Raw genomic sequence first — 19,794 nt, 5'->3', positions numbered from 1 at the left:
AGAACCAGCATGGAACTGTGGTTTTATTTATCCTCAGCTTATCAGGGGGTCAGCGAGCTCAGACAGAAGACCATATTTTACATGAAAACCACCTGCGGTGAGGGAGGTGGATGGGCTCAGACCCCAGCTGGGGGTGGACTGGAACATGTGGACTTTGTGTACTTGTTTAAATGAAATATGTCCAGCCAAAAGCTGAGGCTCTATATGGTTGAGGGTACAGTGAGAGAAGCATGTGCAACTTTCTTTTGCTACTGTATCCTTCATCTTGAAGGTCAAGATTCCGCCTCCTTTCCCTCCACCCATTCTTCATCTTTTCCCCAAAGTGCCCGAGGTGCTCCCGGCTCTGTGAGATTAGCAGCTAATCCATGAAAGGTAGGGGATTGGTTGTGCTCTCCGTTTAAACGTTATTAAAGAAGGCTGTCCTGAGGTGTGTGTTTTTGCTAGGTGTATATGTGGACGCCTCCCCTTGTTCCTAAGGTGCCTATGTAGTTAGTGTGTGTCCCGGTTCTAATCCCCTGATAACCAGACCTGGGCCCCTGAGGCTGAGGAACCGGCTGAGGGCTGGGATGGCGGGAGATAAGGCGTAAGGCATGGACGAAGGCCACAGGTGGAGCAGGAGGTTTGTCAACAGCAGAGATCAGAAAAGATGACTTTTAATCTGATGACTCAAAAGGTCTTGCAGCTGACATGGAGGGTTTTTTCCCCTCTTTTTAAAGGACATCTGTATTCTGGTTGAACAACAGGATCCCATGGGCACTTAGACTTAAAAGTTTTCAATTTCTGCTGGTCTGAACAGTGTTATGTCTTTGGCATTTTAAAGGTGCCCTAGAGAGTTTTTGTTGCAGAAGTTGCTAAGAAGTACAAAAACCATAAAAACACTTCTAGTTAAATTCCTCTCGCCTTTAAATATTCTCCTAATCAGTTTCAAAACACAGTAAAGGATTTACATTACAATTAAATTTTGTTTTTGCTTGCGGTCTTTTTTTTCTTTTTCTTTTTGCATCGTGTTAAATTTCCTGGTAAAGAAATAGTACAAAATCATTGACTGGACTGTGCATCACATCATCCAGGTGCAGATGTTAAAACAAAATGGGAAACATATTGTACAAAAATCCCCAAAACTGTGCTCCAGTCCTGGCTTTAAGTTATTAGAGGAACAAATAAATATTGGCTCTTCATCATTTAGTTTTCTTTTTTTTTTATCGTCTTGGTCACCAAAATAGGCAAACTGAGAAAGGAACAGAAGTTTTTCTTGTTGTAAAACATTATAAGATCGTAGTCTTTTCAAGCTTGGGATTGTAAAATTAAATCGGAGGTTACATTGTTTTGGGGAAAGCAGCTGGAAGGTCAGACATCAATGAAACTGGTGTTGTTTTGGCAGAAGGTGGATGGAGTCAAGCGGGAGGAGAAACAGACAGCTAGAGAGAGATCCCTGGTGACAGGCTGTACATAATTGATTGTTTATCTGTCTACAGCCTGAGCAGCAGCAGCCAGCGAGGAAATGCTTCTCTCACGCTACCACACACGTACGCATTTTAGGGATTTAGTTGGTGATTAAATTAGGAGTCGCTTACACTGAGTGCAGGAGTGTAATAAGCCTAAATTTATAAATAACCCAAATTACCAGGAACCAATACTAGAACTCAAGGGTCATAGTGATGATGCACATTCTGGATTCCCTCAAACACCCGGTGGCTCTGCTGCCTGTGTGTGTGTTCAAAGAGACAGCTTGGTGTTTGCTGCTCTGGCAGATGTGACCTTGGCAAGAAAAAAAGAAAAAGAAAAGCACCTAATTCTCTTTCCTCTCTCCTGTGCTCCTATTACTGTTTTTATATGCCCATGAGCAGACTTTAATTCTGCCCAACAGCAGGAAAGTTGTGTGTGTGTGTTACAGGAGCAGTGCAGTGGGCCCTACTAAGTGCCCTTCAATCCATCTCACACACACTTGCACGCATACATCATATTCTCGATGGAGGAGCTCATCACAATGTCACTTTCAATTTGGAAGAGCCCACGGTCTGCTCAGGAGATATAATGGATTGGGTGATGGCAGGGAAATGGATGATGCGGCTCAGGTCTACCGCAACAAGCATTCGGGTTTCTGATCCTTTCACCTTTCAGGTGCCGTCTTTAAGTCTTGACTGTCTTTACGAAGTGCAAGCATAAAAAAGCACAAAAGTTGAGCAAAATAAATAAATAAAAAAGAACGCTCCAAAAGTTTACTTCATGTCTGAAGAAAATATATTTGAGAAACCAGCTCAGAGAAGTTTGTTTATTCCCGTCCCCTGGCAAGCTTGAAGCTACCCCCAAATCCTTAAAATAACAAGAAACGGTCCAAACGGTTTACTCCAGATTAGCACTAAAAGCTTTGTATTTGTGTTTTTCAAGAGTCTTAACCCTTTTGGAGAGATTTAGTTGACTGCTTATCCGTTTAGCAACCATTAAAAGTTTTCACCACAAACAACATGATGATATGAATTGAAAAACAAGATTCTCCAGCTGAGAGAGTGAACACTGTACTGTATGGACCTTTAATGAACGGCTTGTGCTCTGCAGCCTCTCGGGCTACGATGGGATACAGAGATGTTAAGTATGGAAAAGAAGATTTCAAAAGGATAAAGTCTAGAAGGTTTTTGAGACTTATTCTGTGCTTGGTAAGCAAGTACATATCAGAATGCAATATTTATGTGAATCTCCCAAATACTATGGATGAGTATTCTTCTTTTGTGTGATTCTCAGAGGGATAAAGATCTGCTTTTATGTTCAGGGGCAGATGAAGGACTTGCATCAAGATCCATCTTCCCGTAGCAAGGGAACGGACTTAAATGCTTTAGAGTTCTTTAACTGTTTAGTGTAGGTCAGCTTCAAATAAGATTTTTTCCACTAACTCGTCATTGCATTATTGCTTCTATGTTTATTTACTGTGTAAACAAACACAGAGGCCTCGGAGGATAAAACAAAAGAAGTCAATAAGTGAGCACAGGCTAAAAACTTCTGCCACTGTATTTTTAATGACCCGTTTGAATCAAATAGTATAACAAAGCTTTGCAATTCTACCGGTGTAAACAAATTTAAAATACCGATAACTCAGCAATGGTAGTTTCTCACTTTATTAATACGAGTAATCGATAGAATGAAGTGCTTGTGAGGAAGAGACCGAAGTGGTGTTTGGTGTAAAACTCAGTACTTTTGTGACACTTGAGCATGATTTTGTTTCAAGGAAGTGTTAAGATCCACCAGCCACAAGCAAATGAAATCACATTTGTTTCAGAACACATCTTCTTGTGACAAACGAAAAAGCAGACACACAGAGAGTGATATCATCAGGATAACGTCTCCCCTGCTGCTTCAAATGGTTTCATTCACAGCACTCCTTTTTTTTAAAGAGGCCTATTTATAAGTTCGGATCCCTCAAGTAAAAATATGACAATTAATTGAGATTTCTTGTCAGCTGTCACAAGACATTGTCTTCCGTAAACAGCTACTTTCAAATTAAATGTTTTTTATTTTAAATTTGTACCTACTAGCCCTAATGGCTTAATTGTTTTCTTCTTTATGTGGCATCATTACATAGTTGCAACTGGACTGTTTGTTTTATTAGCCTTCACCCCAGGTTTTCATTTGATTCTGTTTTGCCACTTCAGTCTTCCCGAAGTTCTCCTCACAGAGGAAAAGAGATTTGTTTGCCAGTTGGATACAGTATGTTGTCACGGGCTGTAGCCATTAGTCAAGCTTGTCAGTGATTCATAACACAGCATATCACTAACTCCACAGTGATGGGAGCCTGGGAGTTCCAGTTCTACGGGGACATTTTGTTAATGCTTGTATAAAACATTTCCTGTGGGTACTTAACACGCCAATTGTGCCAATTGCAACGCTCAAACTAAAGGCTAATGGCTTATGTACTGTATGTAAACTGCTACACAAGGATGAACCGTATTGGTGTGTGCGCGGAAATTAAAGTGTTTATTTTCTGCTATTACGAAGCAGACACTGAGACGTCTCCGTCCCTCATGATGTGCAAAAACAAAAACGGCAAATTGCAGCAAAACATCTGAGACAATTTTTTTCACGACAAATCTTGATGGAAGAGAGAAAAGTGACTCATCCTCCAGTTGGCTGTTTGTCACTGATGTCTTATTACTAGACTCACAGCTGTGTAACTATCAAATCGTTTAAAACAAGGCACAGTTTGAAATCTTGTCCTTGTTTTTTTTTGTTAATGGTTAGTAAAACAAATTACCAGCTGGCTGCGATCATTTCTGATATTTACAAAGGAGGATAAACGCTCACTTTTCTTTAATCAAGTGTTATTTTCTTGATGCCTGTAGGTCTTTGCAGATGTGAAGACGATTTCTGAACTGTTGCTAGAGTGTTTTCCTCTGCTTATTTGGGAAGATGCTGCATAATACGAAAAGTATACTTTGTACTAGTGAGGAACCTGCTTGGATTGATGCATGTTTTATTATTGTGTTGTTTGCAGAACATGACGAGTGCCTCAGCGGACTCCACAACTGCGATGAGAATGCCTTGTGCTTCAACATGGTCGGAGGCCACAGCTGCTCCTGTAAGCCAGGCTACACGGGCAATGGGACAGTCTGCAAAGGTAATCTCACCAGGTTCATTTTGTTTTGTTAAGTCCTGCTTCACTTGACCACTGTTGTTTTTCCCCTTGTTTTAACAAACAGTGTTTTTCTAATTTAGATGTTGTATCACATACTATATATATATATATATATATATATATATATATATATATATATATATATATATACATATATATATATCTATGATAAAACATTTAAATAGTCTTCACTTTCGGGGGGAAACAGCATTGTTTCCAGTGACCGTGTAATATGAAAAAATAAGTCGGAGTGTAATGAAGTCTTCAAGAATGTCAGTGTATTGTGTCACACAATGCACAGCCAAGAAATGTAAACAAAAACAGAATAATTTCTAGTTTTATTAATTTATTTTATTTTTTATGCTGGTTTTAATGACACCCTGGAAAAAAATACTAAACGTTCCATCCTTTTTCTCTGGGCCAAATTTAATTTAACCTCCTAAGACCCGAACTCTTCCACAGCATGCATTTTTAATTTCTCTTTGATATTTGGGCTGATTGGGGCCCGATGCATGTAAAATCAGAATTACCAGAATTACCAGATTTATTTATTTTTATCTGATTTTTGTTTCTAAGAAAAATGAGAGCCACAAATGAGGATATTCGTTTAAAATTTTGATAGAACAGTAGCTGTCCTCGTAAGTGGATATCAGGCCCTTGTAGAGCAAAATTGAATATTTTGGTCTAAATAACCCAAAATGTGATGTCCACATATGTGGACGCAGGGTCCTAGGAGGTTGAAATTGACTGTGGAAAGATAGAAAATGATTCCCTTTTAGTCCTCGCTGAGGTCACCTCTATTCATGCCTTTAAGGCAGATGACCTGTGATGACATATGCAGAGCCCCACCTGCAAACATATACCCCCTGGTGATTCACTCACACCCAGAACTGTGACATATGCATGCTTACCTGTTGAGAGGTCAGATTTGATAGCTAAAGGTCTGCCCCCAAGCGTCGACGATCCAAAGGGCTGGAATCACCAGAGAGTCTTCCCTTTTCTAAAATTAAGATTTATTTGGCAGGTATACCTGCTTGTTATATTGGCTTTGATGTGGTGATGCCAGGTGCACATCATCTTGCCATGTGTGGTTTTTTTTGGTTTTTTTTGAAAGAGTCTGTCAGCTGAGACCCATGTGATTAGGTTGACTTTGGTGCCGGACACCTTTTGTCGCCCCCCAACTTTTGAACTCATCCAGTCTGTAGATATGACATTTCTTTCATGTAAGACTGCATTGCTTCTCACTCTGGCATCTGCAAAGTCTTTGGTTTACTTTCATGCTTTGAATGTGCATCCTTCTTGCACAATGTTCTCTTCTGATGGCCTCAAGGTCATATTAGGGCTGAATGCAGGGTATTTATGTGAGAATATTCCTCAGGCATATAGCTCTATGGATTTTGAGCTTCTGAGTTTTTGCCTCCTCATAGAGAAGGCTATATTACATCTGTGCAGTACATGTGATTACACAATTTGCGAATCCAGCAACAGTAACCTCAAGGCACATTCTATTGCAATTTAAAGACCCTACAATAATACAGTCTTTTGTACAAAACCATTCAAACAAAAGTTATGAACAGGTAAATTAATGATATAAAATAAACATTGCTACCATCTTCATCATCAAATTTCTGTCAAAGATCATTAGTTTTAGCCATTGTTCTGTTAAGCATATCATATCATAAAGTATATGATGGTGATTCTACTCTCTCCACCACCCACTGAAAAGCCCTCTGTGACCCAGATTTAATGAGTGCCTCTGTCATGTTTGCAGTTCTATATGTGATCTCTGTGCTTTCTAGAAACTTGACCTGACCTCAGCTGGTTAATCTATTTCTTGAGTAGAAATCTATTTATGGTGGAGCTGCACATTAAGATAACTTTGCTTGGTCATGATGAGCACTAGGTACACTACACAAACATGCACATACAAACACATGATAGAAGCTGGAACCCTTCACCCAAAACTGTGCTATAATAATTTATTATAGTTTAGACAGACTCTTGCATCTGTCTTTTGGTGTTTTTTTGTATCCCCCAACTTAATGAAAGTGCAATTCTTCATTTTTGGAGTGCTCTTTTTAAGCACTGCTTTTACACGTCTTACTAAACAGGTTTTCATTTGCTTTCAGTACTTTTCACTCTTTATTCTGAGGAAGCATGGTATGATTTTTGCATATATTACATTTATTTCCATTTCCATTTGTGTCAACTTCAGTGACTTCTCTGTGTTTTGGGGACACATTAACTAACAGCCTACCCACGGATAATGAACATTTTTGAATTAACCTTGGTGAGATGCATTAATCACGCAAAATAATATTGTGCAAGCCTATAATGAATCACATCACCAAATTAGCTCTTATTCTGTATGCAAATACATATGCTGCTGCTGGTCTAATTACATAGTTAATGCTCGTTAATCTTAGTGAGTAATGGCTCCTCTCCTTTGGTGTATCTCCAGCAATGTGTGACGGATTGTGCCAGAATGGGGGAACCTGCGTTTCACCTAACAACTGTGTTTGCCAGCAAGGATTTACTGGGAAGAGATGTGAAACAGGTAAACATTTGTTTTCGTTACGCTCTTACATTTTTTCCCCCCATAAAACAAACAAACCAAAAAAAAGGAACTTTTGATTGAATGTGTAAGAAAGAACATGTTGCAGGGCGAGGAGGTGTTTTACACTCTTGAGAATAAGACTAAACGAAGGAAGGAAAATGGGAGACTGTACTGTAAATGCTTTTTTTTTTTGCAGTGTTCTCACTAAGCTATATTAACTGCCCTCGTGTGCATTTGAATGTGTTTGTGGCGGTGTGCATGTCCGTGAACGAGTCTGACTGTGTGGGTCGGGCCTCCGTGGTGAGCGATGAGCTTGTGCCTCTCCCAAGTGGCCCAGTGGAGGATTTGAACTGCAGCTGCAACAATAATAGGCGTTAGCCCATACATGTCACAGCCCATATTAATCAGCATGGCATTCTCCTCATAGGCTTTATGCTACATGGACATTACAGCTGTGCAAACTCCTGATGCACCATATCAAATAGGACATAATAGATGAACTGAGTGTTAAGTCAGCTAGCAGCCATTGAGATATGTGAAACATTGTGATAAGACTCAGGGCTTTCTATGTGTGTTTTTCCCTACAGTGTTGCTGATTTAAGGTAACCAAGAAACACTGTATTTCTTGTACTTGTATTTGATGCATTATATGTCTAATCTACAGCAGCAGCACCTTTCTCATAACCCATTTCAACCTTTCATGGAGTGTCCTTCAGGAGACATGTAGCCAAAGCAATAGAAAGCCATGACAGCTCTCTCACTGTGCGTGCTCGTGTTTGAATGAGGCAAGCTGAGCCCCTTTGCTTTCTCATTGGTTCAGGTATTGATTGCACATAAAGGACCTTTTTTTACGAGGCGCCCTTTTTACTGCCCGTCTTAAAGTAAATGAATTTCCCGAGATGCTGAGGAAGGAGTGTGTGTGTGTGTTTGTATGTGCGTGTGTGTGTGTGTGTTTGAGAGTGAGAAAGAGAGTGAGAGAACTTGTGTTAACACACCTAGCCAGCCATAATGCCTTATGCTTTTCCTCATTTTGCAGCAGAGAAGGTGCTGAGAACCTCGTCCCTTAGTAATTGCACGTTCCAAGCAATCACACATTTCATTACTTTCTTTAGTGTTTTAGATCCCCACTTTCTCTCCTTGCTCCTTGTCTCCTCTTCTATTTGCCTTTATTCATTCTCCCATATCTTACAAAACCCCCCAGAAAACTAGCCAAAATGTAAAAAAAATATGGAGCATATTGCACATTTTACTGCATATTGTAAAAACGGAGACCAAGACATAAATAGAGGACACTCCTTTGTTGTAGCACAACTTTCTTCTTCCCATACTGTGCTATTATTTTCTGGGTTACTCAATCACACTTGAGACTTTTCATGCTAGCGACTTGATCCTGCATTACATCGGCTCAGTATACAAGGAAGAAACACAATGTCATGATAGAAAATAGACATCCCAAAAGATTTTTAATACCAAATGAAAAAGATATGATGAGAATTTTTTTTCTTCCTTTTTATGTGCTTTTGTTTTAAAGCTGGTCTACCTGTTTCCCTTTGTTTGCTTCCTTTGTGCTAAGCTAAAGTGGTCGTTCACTTATGATTTATATTTAAAGAACATAAAGGAATGAACTTAATCTTCTTATTTTAAACCTGGGAATGAGCAAATACAGCATGTGTCATTCCCAAAATGTTTAAATGGTTTAAAATGTTTAAACCTTCCATTTTTTGTTTTCTCTGCAATGTTTTCTCTGAAAAGAGAAAACAGTTCTTCTTAATGATGAGGCCACTGGGGCTGAATGACTGGTAGCTCAGGGATCAATCTCCTCCTTGTTGCGTCTGATTAGAATCTGAGGTTCAAACAAACGGGATCTCACATGTACACCCAATCATGCTCCTCAAGCCTCAGGCAGTGGGATTTTTTTTTTGTCACCACAGATGCCGCTGCTGTCGTTTGCACGCCTCCCTCCCACGATCTGACTCCCTCTCAGTCTTATCCAAGCCAGCCTTGTGACAGCTACCATATTGATGTTTTGTTTTTTTCCATCTGGGACCACCATCAGGGCCCTATTCTACAGGGTGAAAGCCTCTGGCATTGTTTAGTGACTCCACCAGTCATTCAGAGTGAAAAGACAAAGGTCTTTCTTACTGTCTCCTCAGCGTGACAGGAACTCCCAGTGACGGACGCGTCTGCTGCAGAAGCTCACAGAGATGTATGGGGGTTAATGTACTGTTGGATATTCTGCTCTACTGGTGGTAAGGAGGTGGAGAAGGGATGGGTAGGAGGAGGGAGAGGGGAAACTGGGTTTGGGAGGAAGAGATGGAGATGTACGGGGAGAGTGACAGATGCAACATTCAAGGAGGGAAAGAGAAGAGAGGTTGTGGGCAGGAGGGGGATGAGAGGAGGTGAAGTGGAAAGGAAGATACAGACATGTTGGGGAAAACTGACTGATGCAGAGATGGAATGGATGAAGCGAGGGGATAGATGGGTGGTTAGAGGGTAGGGGTTAGCAAGTTTTCTCTGCATTTGGATGCGGAATGAGGCTGCTAGAGTTAGGGCTGCCGGAGGAGGAGAGGCAGAGCTGGTGAATGAACATGGAAAAGCTTTCACTAAGTCTGGGCTCCTCACCCCCCCTCACAAGAACCCTGTGAGCTTTTAGAGGTCTCCCCAGGGACTCCACCGCTTCTGCTGCTGCAGCGGCAGACTGACGGCCTGTCATAAGACACCAAACTTCAAGATCCACACGCACACCTATAAGCATGCATTAACGTATGAGAGGATGCCAACAGTTTGCAAATTGTCAGCTGGCCCCCTTATTTCAGGTTTCAGTGTTTTGTGGTATGCATAAGTCGAATATTCCGCGTCTGTGTATGCATGTGAATGTGTTGTTGTCTATTTTTGCTCATGCGTTCTTGTAATTGTGTGCAGTGCACTCGCTGCCTTGTCATTGCCATTCAGGGGGAATAGATGGGGAGGGACAGGGGACACGCAGTGCTGACAGACAGACACCAGCTAGTGGAGAACTCTGACACATCATGAATTATGCAGGGTACAGCTGTGGCTGGGCGCATTCACTTCAGTCATGGATATAAATGTACGCGGGGCCAGCCATGTAATATGTGCCCTGAACATGCCGCATAGTCAACATGGTAGCCCCAGGCTGGAGCTGTATATGTTGTATGGCTTGGGAGAGACGCGCACATGCAGAAATATTATGTTTATTTTTCCGTAATGAATCTGCTTGTTTTTTCAGTACTTTGCTAAGATGTTTTTTACCTACAGAAGTGAAACAAATCGTATTAAAGAATGTCGAGGTCATCTTTTTCAGTGCTTTGTATTCTTATTGCTTATGTGTGTGATGTAGTATAGCACACTAGTCGTTTGCTCACCAAACGAAAACATATTTCTTAGACCATCGTCGATATAATCGTCTAAAAGTGTTTTTATCTTATGAACGGTGGTTAATTCTTAACACACTTTTCTTAATACCCCACTCAAAATCAAACAAGTATACACATCTTCTTAAATCTGGCTGGCTGTGCTATGTGGTACAGTTTAATACTTTTATGAAAACCATAATGCATCCTGCTGTAAACAAGCATAAATGCATACATCAAAAAAGTAAATGAATAAAGAAAAAAAAGAAAGAACTCAGAGGCACTGAAAGCATCATAAAATGTAGCTTAACTTGAAGTTATCAGAGCTTCAAGCTTTCAGCATCTTATATAATCTATGTTGCTAGGTGAAAGTGTAAGAAAGTAAACCCAGTCTACTTTAGTAAATTGGCTGCTTGATGTTGCACTTAAGCCAGATTGGAGCTTCAATTTATGTGAATTATTAAAAAAAAAACACAACATAGGTAGAATAGTGCAGTAAAATGAAAAAAAGAGCAATATAAAAAAGGAAAGAAAGTGGCATTTCTGATGAGATTAATGTAATATTGAAAACAGGTCTATTTGGGCATTGGCAACAACTTGCTTTTCAAGGTTGAAGATGAAATATAAGTTATGTACACACACACACACAGGTAGATGGATGGATAGATAGATAGATAGATAGATAGATAGATAGATAGATAGATAGATAGATAGATAGATAGATAGATAGTAGGGGTGCAACGATATTCGTATCGATATTGAACCGTTCGATACAGTGCTTTCGGTTCGGTACGCATATGTATCGAACAATACAATTTTTTTCAATTTTTTTTTTCAATTTTTTTTTTCAATTTTTTTTTTTTTTTGTGTCCCGTTTGGATCTATAGCCATCAGAATTGTTGTCTTGAGGCCAAGAAAGATGCCAAGAGGATTTATTTTAAGTGGATCATCATATTGGTCCATTTGATTGACCTTTATTATAATTATGAATTTATTTTATTTTCAGTTGCAAACGGGACAGACATGACTGTGGGGTAGGACAGGGGGAAAGAATGAAAGAAAGAGGGGGAGAGAAAGAAAGAAAACCAAAGGGGAGAAAAAAAAAGAACAATACAAAATTTGTAATTTATTTGATCAACTTTCCTTCTGACGATGCTGTCTGTGTTGAGCGCTCAGTGAATCTGCATTTGACTACTCCGCCTAGGCTCGAGAGTGCAGCCTAGGCGGAGTAGTCGAACGCAGATTCACTGAGCACTCAACACAGACAGCATGGTCAGAAGGAAGAGCGCAGGGCAAGCTAGCGAGACAGAAGTGGACCTCCCCCACCCTCATTCAGATCTGGCGTTTGGAATTATTTTGGTTTTCATGTGACGTATGACCCTGAAGGTAAGCGAGTCATGGACTAAAGTAAAACAGTATGTTGGATGTGCCATGCAATGCTCAATTACATGGGTGGGAGCTAGTGTGTTAGCGCAGTTAGCTCGTTAACGTGTTGGCCGTCTAGCCCCTCTGTATAGGGTAGCTCGTTAACGGAGATTTGCCGTGTTGTGGCGTTAAGGTTATTTCAACGAGATTAACCTGAAAGCACTAGTGGGAACACAACGAATATGACTGCACATTTACACCGACATCATCCTAGTGCAAAGACAAAAACAACAAGCATGCATGCTACAAACTTTAGCCGAGTCATTTAGACAGCTGTTAGCACAGGATTCTCCTTATGGAGACCTGATATGTTTAATATGCTGCTGAGAATATAGCCCAGAAGAAACGGATAGTATAGCTTTTATTTTGGAAAGAGACATTTCTCTGTAATAAACTCTCTTTTCCAAAGATGAGTGATTCCTCAATCAGATACAGGGCTCGCAATATCGCTAGCCCGACGTCCCGGGGCTGTCTCTCAACTGCCTGTCGGGCTATTGTAGGAAGAAAAAATATATGTCAATGCTTTTGCATTCTTTCAGAAATGTAGCTGGGTAATTATGTCATTGGGTGAGCCACTGTCAATATGTGACATATTGAAATCGTGTTTGAATTTGCGCTTGTTTTTTTGCTTTCACTTTGCAATGGCACAAACTGTGTATAGAGAGCGACAGCACTGATCTGTGAGTGATGATAATTTGTGCACCAATTCCTCTGATATCGTCTTATTAATTGTTAGCTTACTATGCAAACATGACAAGTGAAATCTCCCGCAGCAAGCTTAAACATGTGAGAGGTTGATCGCGCAGAGAATCGCTGAGCTTATGTGAGTGCGGCAGGATATATATTTCACTACGATGACCTGGATGATTGAGAACCTTCACAGACAGATATATATTTTAGTTCTGCTGAGCCAAATAAGACAGGTCAGGGTGAAGAAGTGACAGCCAAAGAAAAGCTTACCACAAAACGGAGAAGTTATGACAAATCAGACTATAAGGCAAAAAGAAAGTGCAACTTTATGGTTTCATGGACAAAAGAATTTCTGTGGCTGCAATATGACGAGCTAAAAAACAACACGCACAAGGGTTAGGGTTAAATTTAAAAACTGTACTTTTGTGTTAAAATATATATTTATAATTTTAATAAATGACAAATTAAAAAGGCATGAACATCTTTTTTTTGTATCGAAAAAATATCGAACCGTGACACCAAAGTATCGAACCGAACCGAACCCCTAATAGATAGATAGATAGATAGATAGATGTCAGAAGTAAAGAAATCATCGTGACGCATCATTTTAGACCGCTAAAGGATATTATTACCTTAAATAAAGCCTTTCAGTTGTTTCATATTTACTTCTGAGAAATTCTGCCTCCTCTGTTTTTATACCAAATATTGTTACTGACGTGTTGCCAATTAGCCTCGATAGTTGGATAATGTTCTTCTAGCTCTTTCTTTTTAGTATGATTTACTCATTTCTTAAAATTGTACATTTTCTAAATATTTGATATGTTTCAGTAAAATATGGCTTCATATTTACCTTGCAATATAAAATCCCATAACCACTGTTTTGTATGAATAAAGTAAATTAAATTGGATGCCTTTGCATAACTAGTAAATTGGTAGATATGATGATACCTGCTCATGGCCATGTGATTCAAATCCAGTAATTCCCTGTAAAAAGAAAGTGAAAGAAATTATTTTCATTTGTATAATTAATTTTTTTTCTCTATCCAGTCCCATCTAAAGGTACTTAGCCTTATTAAGATAAGTGGGCAGGAGGAACTATTAATCTATGCATCCTAAAGCATCTCTAGATATGAAACCTTTAGGAAAGCACCTCGTACATGTAAGAAGATTTTGTAAGGCCTTTATAAATATCGTAGCTCTGATAATCTTTTAGCTAACCAAGGACCTGCAATACCTCTATGAAATAATAATGGAAATCCACTCCTTGTTTAGGTTTTAGATTTGTGTTTGCCGACCTGTTCCTACAAGATGAATGGGGAGGTTGTGTCTGCATTTCCTTTATTTTCAGCTCATTAGCTTTTCCTTTCAAGCCTCTCTAAGCCTATTAGGATGCTTGGCCACCAGTTAAAATTTTCTGTCACTGTTCTGTCAGATCTGTAATTAATGGCCATCTCTGCTGTCCTCGGCTGGCCTCTTGCTAGTTTCTCAAAAGGACACTGTGGGATGCTGAAGGGAGAGCAGCATTTGATCAGATGCTCGGGATGGACACCTCTGCCTTTCATCTCTCAATTCATCTGCAGTCTCGAATCCTTGTGAGCAGTTTTAATCAGCAGGTCCAAATTATGCAGAGGCTATTTTAGCATCGACAAAGTTCTTTGAGGACAAGGAGAAAGAGATAAAAGATTTTTATGTTTGGTGTTAATGATACAATTTAGATTTGTCACTCCTACACACTCCTGGAGGCTAATGTTCAAGAGCACGATCAAGGAGTGCTGGTGCAGCACACCTACACTGTAAAATGATGTTTTATTGAAAGAAAAAAACCCCACACTTGGTTACTAAAGTTACAATCATTTGGCAGCACACGTCTTCCTTCAAAGTCTTGTTCTCATGAAGAGACTTAATCTAAAGAGAATGTGTCTTTTCATCAGTGTTGCTAAATTGTTTGCTTTACCAAAGAAATATTCTACGAGTTTTAGCAACCTTTGCTCAAATATTTCTTCCTGTTGTGAGAAAAGGGAAAAGAAGAAGGATGGGAAGTGAGGAAATCATTTGTTTGAGGAGGCAATGGGTGAATAGTTGAGTGGGGAAGAAATGATATTTAATTAGTGGGTGATAGCAGATACGAGGGCATAAGAGTAGAATAGAAGAGACAAAAAGTTGGAGAATAAAGGAAGGGAATTATAACAGGGTATAAAAAATGGAAGGGGCGGGTGGGGGGGAGCAGTGAAGAAGAGGAGGAGGATAGGAGGAGACGCGGGGATGGCCAGTGAGTTCATGAGGAAACCTTGAAGGCAGTGAGAGAGTGCTGAAGTCATGCTGGCATATTGACTGGGACAGAGAGCAGAACGGGGCCAGACAAACAATTTGTTCCCTCAGACCTCATTTACATTGATGTTGAACTTGAGGAGGGTTGTCAGAGTTTTAGACAACATGACAGATTAGACAGAGAAAAAAGAAGAGCGGCTTGAAAGACGGACTAAACGGCAGATAAACCAGATATCCGACAACCCCAGTCACGCAGGCCGGAAGATAAATATCAAATAAAAACACATTCAGATGATAGGGCCAGCACTAAGTGTTTTATTATTATATACAGAGAGATGGGTTGCATGTGTATGAAAGCGGACCACTCCAGGGTAAATTTTATAACACTGCCAACAGTTATTGGAGCTGCTGATTGTTATAATTTGAAACAGCGAGAGCAACGGTGTGTGTCCCTACAATAGCCTGCATCTTTGAAAGCTTCCCTAGGCACCTCCCACCCACCACTAATGAATATCTAAAACCACATTCATTTTTTTTCCACCCTCTTGACAGCTCCCGTGATGCATCTCTGACAGCTCCCATGATGCATCACTGCAACGCTCCCTCCTTCCCTCCACAATTTACCCACAAGGCCTCGGGGCCCGCTCAAGCGGCTTGTTTAAGCACAGTGATTATGTATTCATTATTTATTTAGCGTCGGCCTTTCAAAGCACTCTCTCCATCACCTGTAATTAGTGTGTCTTAATTAGGCCTCGCTAATGGCCGGAGTTGTCGTTTAGCTGCGCGCAACCTGCTGCTTCTACCTAAATTACACATCTCACAGGGATAGGCGACCACTGTACCTGCTGCAATGCAGCGATCTGCACTGGCCACAGAACAGCTAGAGTACATTTAAATTAAAATGCTTGCTTTTACTCTGCAGGCTAGTATACACTAGATCTGTAAATGATATGTTTTGTGCTCTCCTTTGAGAGAGGAAGAAATAGTCATTATTTTGAAAAACGCATATGTGGAGCAATGTAAGCATCCTTTTGGTGTTTATATCAGTCTGGCATGAAATCAGTAAGATTTACACTGATTTTCACTGAACACAGCTACATTGCATTAGGTGAAAAAACTTACTTTAACAGTGAGAATAAAACAAACCTTAAAGCCAGAACAACTGGATTAAAGCTTCTTAAATATTCCACTAATCTAATAGCAATCGTCAATCGATCTGTGGGTTCGTCATCATCATGGGAAATTGCACATTCCACTCTACACATTGCATTTTTTATGTTATTAGTATTAAAGCTCAAATATTTGCCTTTCAGTATGACCGGTTCAATTCATTCAAATTTCCTTTGACTCAAACTTTGAGTCATAGTATTGTAAGAAGCATTTTTATGCAGACATGCATGCATTTCTGTGAAGAAGAACATTTTACTGTGCACCATTTGCTGTCTATCCACCACAGCATGCTAATCTTGAAGTGCTGAAAGGCGTGCAGACACATGGCAGTTTTATTAAATACAGTACATGTACAATACCATGTGATAACTTACACTACATGTAAATGTAAACTCTTTAATCGGCCTTCTCTTTTGGCCTGGATCTACAACCTGCAAATGTCAATCACAAGCTGGGGCACACCGAGCCTCTGGCCGCTTTGACCACTGAACAAGAAAAAATAAAATAAAAAAATGACTGTGTCCTGTTTGTTGTAAAATGAGAGAGCAGCAGTACTTTGTGCAATTTTTAAAGCAGCGGTCCCCAACCCCCGGGCCTCGGACCGGTACCGGTCCGTGAGTCGTTTGGTACCGGGCCGCGAGAGTTGAGGCTCAGGTGTGAAATTTATGGTTTTCAGGGTTTTATCGGTTTTCAGCGTTATTTTGTTATCGCTTTTATCGTTTACTCGGTTTTCCTGGGTCTTTTCACCTGTGTTATGAATAAATTTTCTTTTTTTCGGTACCGGTACTAGTTTTATTTTGTTGTATTTATCCGCGACACCTTAAAGGCCGGTCCGTGAAAATATTGTCGGGCATAAACTGGTCCGTGGCGCAAAAAAGGTTGGGGACCGCTGTTTTAAAGTACTGAAATTACTGTGCTGGCCTTAATGGTTAGTTTGAGGTAATTATAAATTGCTGCACTTATCTTGATGGACATTTTTAATTTTATTTATGTTGAAACTTTGCATATTGACAGTTTTCAGTTCTTCAGTGCCTTAACCTTTATAGCAGAAAATGTGGACAATTACAACTTGTGAAGGTTATGTTCCTTCTTTTTTTAAAGTCCTGTCTGCGATACAGTGAACCAGTCATGTACATGGGTTGACTTTTAATTGTTAATACAAATAAATACTGTCATTGCAGATTCAAAAGTCCCTTCTAGCATGACTTCTGGTATTATAAGCTTCAAATTAGAAGTTTCCAGCACATGTTTATTTTGTGTCTCAATGCTCTTGTTAGCTCATCTATCAAACACATCCATACTCTCAGGCAGACGTTTTGCGATTAAAGGACCTCTCTGGGTTTTTTCCTTCTATTTTTATAACTAAAACAACCATCGCAAAGCAGTTTGTAGTCTCAGCTGTAGGCCTGCTTTAAAGGGTTGGGGAGACTTGCATGCAGACTGATTGCATTCTGTATGCTCTTGCAGCTACCAGTTGTTCACCAGACTTGTTTCCAATTTGCCGTGATTACTCATCCACTCTCCTACTCAAGTGCTTGCAGATATGGATTTGCTTTTCAGTGTCTGTTTCATCTTCAGGAAGTCAGTGTGTAACTAAGTTTGCCTTAGGTTTCACAGCGATTGATTTATGTGAGTTCACTCTTTCTCTTAATGAAGACTGAGGATCAGTGACAATCACTCAATTACACTTCACTATACATAAAAGAACAGCGATCAGCAATCCATTTCTTACGTTATCGCCTCCGCAAACATTATTATCGACTCTCCGGTCTTTTCTCAGCCTTTATTTTAAACCTGATCTGACATGACAAATTCAGCCTATTTTAAAATCCACTTATATTCCACTGGCATTTGACTTGACAAATGGCAGGGTGAGCTGTTGGTGTGAATAATTCTTCCCTGTGCCAATCAGGATTATCAGGTGGACTTGCAGGGAAATGGAAATCCTTTTGAATTAGGTTACTGTACGGGAGATGTACACGTGGCAGCAGTGACAGGCTTTGCAATGAGTGATGCAGGGCAGCAGAATTGCATCCTAACCCCTAGGGCTATCTGTCAGTCAAAGAAGGGAAGAAAAAAAAAAACAGGGGAGGAAGAATAGTGAAGGGAAGGAAAGCTGGAAGGGGAAGTCAAAGAATTGCACCTTTTATGCATCAGAATAGCCAGTGAGAATGATGTGAAGTGGTGTTCAGGAGCAGAAACAATGAAAGGTAGACATGAAGAGAAGAGGTAGGCTAAACTCATCTCTAAACTCTGGCTTTTTCTGCTCAGAGGGGGAGAAAACCACAGGGATTAGCAGCGGTGACAATTAGAGCACCTCTATTTTTGCATTAGATTTGAGACAGGCGGCTGGCGGAAAAAGGTAACACACGGACAGGTGAAGGCAGAGAATGAATATAAAGGGAGGAAGGGTGGTTCGTGGCAGAGTGGCATAACAAGCCCAGGAGGAGGGCAGAGAAAAGATGGTCCTCTTGTTTCTCACTTTGTCCTCTGAGAGCTGCCTTAATAGAGCCCTTGTTTCCAGGCTGCCACTCAGGATAACGAGTAGAATAACTGCAGTGTCTCTTCAACGATTCCTCCTCCATCTCCTCGTCTTTCAAATTTTTCTTCCTACTCCTCTTTCTGTCCTCCACCTTCTTGCGTTTATCTTTGTTCTCCTCCTCATCCGGCCCATCCTCTTCCCCTGCGTAGGTATTTCTGTGTTGTTTTTCTAGTCTTTCATGCAGTGAGGTAAGTCCAAAATAACTGCTGTACCGCTGCCTTGACCTCTCCAGGAGAGAGAAGCATTTTTTTATTTTTTTATTTATTTGTGATGGTGATGGGGGTTTTTTGGACTGGGTTTTATTTTTCCAGTGCAGAGAGGTAAAAAAAAAGAAAAGAAGAAGAAGCACGACATGATTTAACAAGTAAAAATACAGCCATCCACTTCTGTGATTCAACAAAAGCGAAAGCGCCATGATTCAGTAGTGACGGCGCTCCTCGGCAGCGCCCTTGTCTGACTGTCGCTGTTGATGGTTTAATTACAACGATCCTCCAGATGATAAAAGGGGAGGCAAGACTTTTTGTGTGTGTGTGCAAGCGTGCCGCATCTCCGCTGCACCTCGCACACCGAGCCTTGTCGGATCCAAGGTGCGACAACAATGAGTTGCATTGTCCTAAAACATTGCAGCACTTTAAAGGTTGATTTGACAGAAGGCTGAAAAGCGCTGCGCCATAATTGTAGCTGACAAGGTTTGCGAAGATAAAAAGGGGAAGAAAGACAAACCTTTTGCTGAAGGTGTAACCCGTTGTTGTTACAACCAGACAGCCGAGCGTTTTAAATACACCTGAATGAAACTGGCTGAAAATAACCCATTAGCATATTTTTAGACTGACTTCGCCCTCGGTGTTTGTTATAAATAGAATCTGACTACTCAGTTGTACTTTGAACTACTTCACACAACCGCATTGGAGAGAAGAGAATCATTCCAACAAATTCAGCATGATTTCTTTTTCATATACTGTCAACACCACCTCACGCAGCTCCTCCCTTTAAAACCTCCCAGCGCTTTTATCGCCCCTGGAATTCACAGGCAACAAAGAGCATTGGATATTTCTCTTCAGGAGTGGGGTGAATTCATATTCATTTTCAAAGATCGGCTGGTTATGCTATTTGCTGCAGACTCGCGATTTAAACAGCGTCCTTTAAA

The 19,794-nt window shown here is 40.4% G+C and overlaps 1 protein-coding gene across 1 annotated transcript in view; it reads left to right on the top strand.

Annotated features, from left to right (window-relative positions):
- The window catches only part of nell2a (neural EGFL like 2a), an 87,235-nt gene that overhangs the window by 52,512 nt on the left and 14,929 nt on the right, over positions 1-19,794 (top strand). The window contains exons 14-15 of the mRNA XM_085462335.1: positions 4,484-4,606; positions 7,086-7,181. Coding sequence (XP_085318461.1) covers positions 4,484-4,606; positions 7,086-7,181 — 219 coding nt within the window. The remainder of the gene's footprint in view (positions 1-4,483; positions 4,607-7,085; positions 7,182-19,794) is intronic.

The sequence above is a fragment of the Copadichromis virginalis genome, linkage group LG7 (assembly GCF_057382275.1).
Source record: "Copadichromis virginalis isolate Kocher_CV1m ecotype Utaka linkage group LG7, C_Virginalis_male_GT1.1, whole genome shotgun sequence".
NCBI classification, from domain to species: domain Eukaryota; kingdom Metazoa; phylum Chordata; class Actinopteri; order Cichliformes; family Cichlidae; genus Copadichromis; species Copadichromis virginalis.
The sequence above is the reverse complement of the archived record's forward strand: the minus strand, read 5'-3'. Positions and strand labels throughout refer to the sequence as shown.